Consider the following 7751-nt stretch of genomic DNA (forward strand, 5'->3'; position numbering starts at 1 on the left):
ATGCCTACATGCCCACATTTTTCAATCATTAGACTACGCTGCCTGATACAGAAAACTGTAAGGATGATGTCCGAGAAGACAGAGACGATAGATGTAATTGTGTGAACACGTTAGTATACATTCAGAAAAATACACAGAATTTACGTAGCCTTCATAACAAGCGTGCGACGAGTGTCTAAGAATAGTATTGATCTCTTCAATTGTAGAGGTAATTATTAATAAATATATAAGAAGTATATCCTTAATTGATTACTTAAACTCAATAAGTACATTATTTTGCACTGAATGGTGACGTCGCTCTTGTAGCTACCACTTAACTTCGTTAAGGTCACATCTATCATACACGGCATACGGTGAATGACGCCCGGTAACCACTCGCACTCCGCGATACGTGATGTGTTTAGTTTAGTTTTTTATTTGAAAAAAGTCGTCGGTGTTTTTGCTGCTGAAAATGGCAGTATGAGAAATTACTTCTCGTAAGCGCTCGTGACATCATCGCGGAAGACACGTAGTCAAATCACGTCAGCTAACCGGAACGACACTTACTTCGCTTGTAAGTAAGTCCCCCGTAACACGTCATACTACCCAGAGGGCTCTGGGATGTATAAAACATAATACATGATGGATAAATTATTTAAAAGCTCCAAATTGATCATTATCATCAGTAGCAGTATATGCCCGTAACGATTGAGACGTTGTTGGTTGTTAAGAGTTGTTTTTTCTTCGAAGGACGTTTTTAGTGGATTTCTGAAGCACGGGGACTGTGATCGGTATTGTGATCAGCCGTTTTTTTTTGTAAAATTGCATCGCTCGGATAATGCGACTACTGTATGGTGTGTTTCGTATGCCGATCGATTTATCAGGTATTGAATTAGGTTTGTTTTATATGCGATGCGTTTAAAATCCGGATTGTTTCTGGTGTATATTCTTATACGTTGTATGTATTGCATTGTAGGACGACGGTGGCGAATATCCTCTAGCAAGATGAGTTTTAAACTATTGGCACTAATCTTGATTCTACTGGTTGATATACCGCATGTGCTGTCCGAGAAAGGGCCTAAACGCAGTGGCACCAGCCCGCAAGGTGAGTTTCAGTTCAGTTTGTTTTTATACGCACAATAACCGCTGCAAAAAACGTTTAACATAACGTTCATCCGTGATGTGTCGTTGACTTCCACACTGTACAGTAGTTAAGTTCAGGACATTTAACGATAACACTACTTCAATAAATTGTCTCGTGTATCGAATTTATGGATTGTCGCGATGAATATTAGTATTTTTCTTGCATTTTCGATTAGTTTAATCAATTTGGGTTATCTATCTTTACAGGCTCAACTAAACGCAAAGAATAGCACTTTAATAGTAATTTAAAAAAAAAATAAGACACAATCTCGATAATAATAATCTTGGTAACAGTAGCTGCATTAAATCACGACATAGAATGATTTTGATATTTCAAACTTTACGGTGGTCTCATGGTTTCATGCTCAGATCTCTTAGTTAGGGGCTTCGATCAAACCATACAATAACGAAAACGTTGAGCTTAATTACGTTAATCTGCAAAAAGCTTTCAGAAAAAGACGGAAATACCAACTCTGACGCGAATAGTCGATTAAAAAACAAAAACACTCAGTTCTGGCATGTATTTTGCGAAAGTATGAGAGCACAATTTTTGAACAAGTAAATGATTGCAGTATATAGGCGTTTAATTAAATTCCCAATAACATGAATAGACTAGATAATTTATTTGAACACAATTGGAACTATTTCGGGATAATTGGATTCGCTTAAAATGTGCTACTGTAATGGTTTGTTTTCACAAAAATATTTTATTTGTTCGTTTTAGATTTGTTTCTGATAATTTCTTGTATTGATATCAGAAATGAGGAAATTAAGAACAATACTACCCTACAGTAGCACATTTTAAGCGAATCCAATTATCCCGAAATAGTTCCAATTGTGTGTTTGCTAACGCTCGTTGGTCATTAACGGAAGGAATTTAGAATCAAAATCATTAACTCAACTATATTTCAAAGTTAATATTTTTGAGTTTCAATATAAATTATGAACTTTTGCTTTGAAATACATGGGACATCTATATGGGCGACTACGATTCAGTGTTAAAATAATATACATATACAATTATTTATAATTAGTGTTGTTGTTTTTAATATTAATAATGAGTGACAATTTTATGACGTAATGTGACATGTAAACAGAACAATTTCATCTCTTATAAAAATATTGCATGTTAAATTGTGGCTGATATGACGATTACTCTGAATGCAAACGCATCTGATTTGTTCCATATGCCTTGTCTGGTGAAATGAGTCTGATTTAAAATTTGTTGAACCAGCGATCATCTGCAAGCCTCGCTAGTCAGAATAACTGCACTAGACAATTCTGATTAAACATTTCGGGTTGGAAGCAACCTCCCAGTTGTGCCTGGAGGAACGCTGCCATAGAAACCCACTCAACCCGAACCAATGTGTCATGTCATATTTCTATGGACAGATGTTTAATCGCATGTGTGTGTGTGGTGGGCGTATTCTGTCAGCTGACCTTATCAAGTATACCCAATCTCAATCGTAGGTTAGCTAAGTTTTGTAATAATGCAAAGATAAGAATATAAAAAAGAATATAACTGAAAATATAATAATTGTAAAAACTGTATAAAAAAATGCACGAACACCAGTTATATTGTAAAACCATGCGCGTATTGCGCATTTAAAACGATTGTTAAATCCAAAACTTTTACATTGCTCTGTGTGTCACAGTATTGATTTCCTTAGCACTCTCTCTAAATATTTTCATTAATCACATTGTTAGATTCGTCAAAAGAAGAAAACGACGTATTCCCCCGACTCGTGTACTGCGCAAGCGCAGGAAAAACACCGTCCATACAATTGTTTAGGCGATGACAACATGCAGTTGTTATTACATGTCCAGTAACAACACCGTGGGGTGAAACGTGATCACTATGTCGGAATAGCCTTTTGTGTTGGAAGCGCAACGTATGCGTTCTATACTAGTTTGCACGTAATCATGTTTATGCCTGACCGCGCTACATCATTGACAGATGCATCTGTTTATCTCTTTACGTTATCTGTGTTGGTTTGTGTTTGTTAGCATTTAACCACTTCACGTCATTCTACGTTTCCATCAGTGTACATCAAAATACTCTATATGTGTACCTTTCCATTGGTTGTATATTTAGTTAAAGACATATTATGTTTCACAAACACCGATCTTTCAATTAATGCAATAAATAGTTCAGAAAATCGTCACAGGACTCTGATAAAGCTGTAGGAATGGTCGAAAGCGTAGCTTTACCAAGTCAATGTGCGACCATATTTTCTTTCCCTCCACCGTGAGTTTCGCAGGGCACATGTAGTGTAAGTGAACGTTTTCCAATATCTTCCTGAAACTGAAAAAAAACAAAACGATATGTATACTTATCCGGCATGTTAATATCCTGGACAAACACACAGATAAGCCATTCACTGACAAACGATCGATCACTGCACGGTGCCTCCAAATGTTTAGGTACTGACTCTCCATCGAAACAATTGAACAGTTCACATAAATCAGTGACTTGCTCACTAAAAAACAAAGAAAAATGCGAAGTGTGTTGTACCTGTACTTGAGAAATGTGTAAAATAAAACATAATTTCAGTCTTCAAATGCACTTAATCTATAACGCATCTTTAACTAAAATTGAGAACGAAGTCATACATTGCATTGTATTGTCTACAAATTGTTGAAATGAAAGTTTGAGAATTGATAGAAAGAGATTTTTAACTGACTAACACATTCTTCTATTTTGGACTTCTTACTGTAAGCAGTTGGATGTAAAATACATATTTATTTTATATTTTGTCCATTTCTCTAAATACCTACTGTATTGTATTTGCTTATTGTTGAATATCGGGGAACAAAACTAACACTACTGCACGTCAACTAATTGATGTTGATTTAATCAGTCAGCAGTTCTTGAAACGTTGTTTGTAGATAGGTTGTTTGTACAGGGGTTATTTACATGTTGGATATTATCTTCTGTCAGAGAATCATAATCTGTTATAATCAGGACACTCACAAAGTCGTGAACGCGATGGCTTCTCAAATTTCGATTTCAATGTTAGTGTTAGCGTTTTCAATCCGCGAAACGGAAGCGTGGGAGCAATACGGGGATTATATGTGCCGCCTACTTCCTAAAATAAACCTGTCGCTTAGCGTGGCGTACACGTACAGCCATGCGCTTAGCATTATCGTAGAGTTTCGGATAGCCACGATTTTAATCCGTGATACCTAAGTGTATGTGAAAACTGTAAACTACACTGGCTAACATTTTAGCAGATTTGATCATCAAATTTCATGAATATTTCCTAACTAACTTTCAAGATCACGTTTTGTGAATGATACACGATTGAATATTCACTAGATTGTAATTAATCACACCTGGCTATCGGTGTAATAAACATTGAATTAGCGAATAATTAATTAAGTCAGTCGTTGTATGTTACTCAAAATGTTTAAAAAAGCCTCTCACTGATCACTACAATGACCCAAATGTCTTTGGATTGTGTGTAGTTTACGAACAATCTCACCCAACTGTTATCTAATCCTTAACCGAATCGATATAGATTAATCGGTTGTTGCCTGCGGTAAATGAAAAACGACGTCGACACAACTAAAACAGATGCATAATTCATAGATAATGATATCATCGAAACATTCATCCATTATTTTGACGTCACATGAGCGTTTCGCCGCTAGATGGCGCGAATGACAGTAAAGCTCCATACAATTAGACTCTTGAATTTACGGGCATATTACCATATGAGGTTTATTAAAATTAGGAAGGACAACAACGTCTTGATATAAAATCTTAATTACAAAATTAATATTCGCAGTATTAAATCAAACTGTTAGCTCAAGCTCAGAACGATTGCCGTATCATACCAATTTATATATATTCCTATTCTGTGTCCGCTCAACCACTTGAAAGACTATTAAGACTTCGTATAAAGCTGTTTCCAACTTAATTACATTCTGCAAAGGACTTAAACGGAAATTAGATTAGACAGTACTAATAGTGTGATAACAGAATGAAACACTTTCTTTCCCTGTACGCTTTCCTGTATTATTGTGCAGCGTTATTGTATGTTTAACTGAGGCTCGAGTGTTGTTGTAAATCAACATTATATGACAAATTTCTGTTGCGAGTTCTAATGGAAACAATAGCAATTAGAAACAAATGCAAATAGAGTTTACAAGGTTTTAGCTGTAAGGCCAGTAGATGTATGTATACGTTAAAATACGATAACCCGAATTTTGACATTTTTAATGGAAACTATCAATTCGAGTTAGTACGTAATTGAGCGACAAATTGAGAACGAATTTGTTTGCAAAGTACATCATGGAATTTATAAGTGAACGTTACTAGATTTCAAGTTCACTCGATTCTATGTGTGATGTTCTACTATCAACTGTTCCATCAACTATCCGTAGACATTTACTACTATTCATTAGAAATCACATTAGCGAGTCACATTGAAATGCGGAGAAATTTGTTATTTAATTTAATCATCAAATGATGCAATATGTATGTATTTTTGTATTGACATACTAGGGCAAAAATGCAAAGATGTATGATGGTCAAATTCTTTTATCGGCATAACATTCATTCATTAAATCGAAAATCTTTTTTTTTTTGTTTTTTTTTCACTATTGCAAAGTTACGTGTGAGATGCACCTGTTTAGACTCTCTTTGATTTTAAATAAATGTTGTGCATTGTAAACACTGTACACTCATAGCCCGTAAAGCTTTAAAGATCTGCGATGGATTCGAAAACACTGCCACGTTTAATGGATTTGCATATTTGCGTTTGTTTTGCATAACGAATAAGGCGTTATTAAGTATTTATGTGTGTGGGAAATGTCTCTATACAGTTTTCTACAATTTGTTTTTTTGAAAAATTATTGAAAAATTCAATTTTAGTATATTTAACGGACAGTATACAAAATAACACAAAAAAAGGTTCAATTTAGATTAGCTTCAATAATCTTTGTCTGGCTGTATTGGAATAGATCAATCAAAATGTTTTTTTTTTTTTTGCAAAATCAATAATTAAAATAGCGACCAGTGCACAATTGACAAGACCCGATACTGGTCGTAGTTAACAGATGTCTAAAACGAGACCAGTCAACATAAACCTGGTGGAGAAGTGTCTTGATATTTTTATGAAAATAAACAAACAATTTCAAACAAATATAATCAAACAATATTAAGTACTTTTTCGATAAGCTGAAAAATCAAAACCATTCAATCGAAGATCAATATTAACCAAAATTGTCGATAAGCTAAAATTCAAAACCACTTTATTGATAAACAAGGTTGCCACGAGCTGAAAAAATAAAACTGTTTATAAAACGAACAATCATGTTTTTGATAAGCTGAATAAATAAAACCAAATCAACAATATTTTGGTGAGCTGAATGATTATCATCTCTTGGTTTATTTTAAAACCTGTTATGAAAAAGTGCGTCTCGTTCAGAAAAAGACCACGTTTGTGTATGTTACCATGCAATGAGGTAATGATGTATGGAGTACACTACAAATACTTGTGTGTTCAGCAGTGTGATTTGCATATTTTTTTTCTAGATAAACTCATAGTAAAAAACGGTCATAGGAAACTGACCAAACGTTAATAGTCTTATTTTGTTTGATTTCTGATTTACAAGAGCATACAGAAAGTGTGAATGTTGCAGATGTTTAAAAGTGAAGTGGATATGCATAATTCACAGATTGAAACAAATCAGTTACATTTTACAATTTTACTGTTGATTTTGATGTTTTAGCAATCCCATTTCGAGAAAGCTCCGAAATATGTTACAATTATGAAAAACGACTGTTTAAATAATCTCTGATAACCTGTCTATACACACCTATATATGCTGATTATAAAATTGTTTATTGGAGCCATGGGTCACTAGTTCACGTTAAAACTCAAATAAGATCACCGAATCATAGCGTACAAATCGGTGATAAGAGTTTACCCTATTCCAGGTGAACGTTCTGGCTTGAAAAAGAAAATCGACGATTCTAATAACTCTTTCCTTGTATGTTTCAGATTTAGCCGCTGCGCGCCGTATCCTGACTTCAGGGATGAATCCCACTCTTCGTTATGGTAAACGGGATGGCGCTATCGCCAGCAAACTCGACCTCCAGTCACCTATCCGATCGTCAAAACAATTCAACTCCGACCACTCAGCCGCCTTAGCCTTCTTGAAGATGCTTATAAATCAACACAAAAATTCAGATATGTTAACAGAAACGACGATGGAGCATATCAGGGATACGGGTACCAGCAGAGCTAGACCTGCACCGCACTTGTGAACAAATCGCATATATACATAGATTTTTTTTCTATTTTAATCCCGAATGAAGTTCCATGTAAACAGAAAAAAGATGTATGTACTCATCGGCTAATCAGCTAATTGGTTTAAAATGTATGAAAATATACGTATTTGATATTCAGCTCAATATGCAAGTTGTTTAAATGTATGGGATTACATTTGAGTTTATTCATCAACACCGGTACCGTTATTTACATGTGTGTTATTATTTTATTTTAATAACTACCGTTATATTGTCGTTGTACATGTTGGGTTGTTGATTATGTTACGATACAAACTGAACGTAGCAGAAACTATCACTTGGTCAATAAAATTGTATTCTTTCATATTTA

General features: G+C 34.7%; 1 protein-coding gene across 1 annotated transcript; it reads left to right on the forward strand.

Annotated features, from left to right (window-relative positions):
• Nucleotides 1-678: 678 nt before the first annotated feature.
• Nucleotides 679-7751, forward strand: LOC144343700 (uncharacterized). The gene is made up of 3 exons (XM_078006122.2): nucleotides 679-863; nucleotides 956-1084; nucleotides 7134-7751. Exons 1-3 carry the CDS (start codon nucleotides 818-820, stop codon nucleotides 7397-7399), a joined length of 441 nt encoding a protein of 146 aa, XP_077862248.2. The 5' UTR covers nucleotides 679-817; the 3' UTR covers nucleotides 7400-7751.

Source organism: Saccoglossus kowalevskii, chromosome 21 (genome assembly GCF_978046115.1).
Source record: "Saccoglossus kowalevskii chromosome 21, keSacKowa6.1, whole genome shotgun sequence".
In the NCBI taxonomy this organism is placed as follows: Eukaryota; Metazoa; Hemichordata; class Enteropneusta; family Harrimaniidae; genus Saccoglossus; species Saccoglossus kowalevskii.

Coding starts and splice junctions, on each gene's coding strand:
- LOC144343700 (XM_078006122.2), top strand. CDS start 818: ATGCGACTACTGTATGGTGTGTTTCGTATGCCGATCGATTTATCAG. Junction 864..955: donor TATGCCGATCGATTTATCAG/GTATTGAATTAG, acceptor ATTGCATTGTAG/GACGACGGTGGCGAATATCC. Junction 1,085..7,133: donor CAGTGGCACCAGCCCGCAAG/GTGAGTTTCAGT, acceptor TGTATGTTTCAG/ATTTAGCCGCTGCGCGCCGT.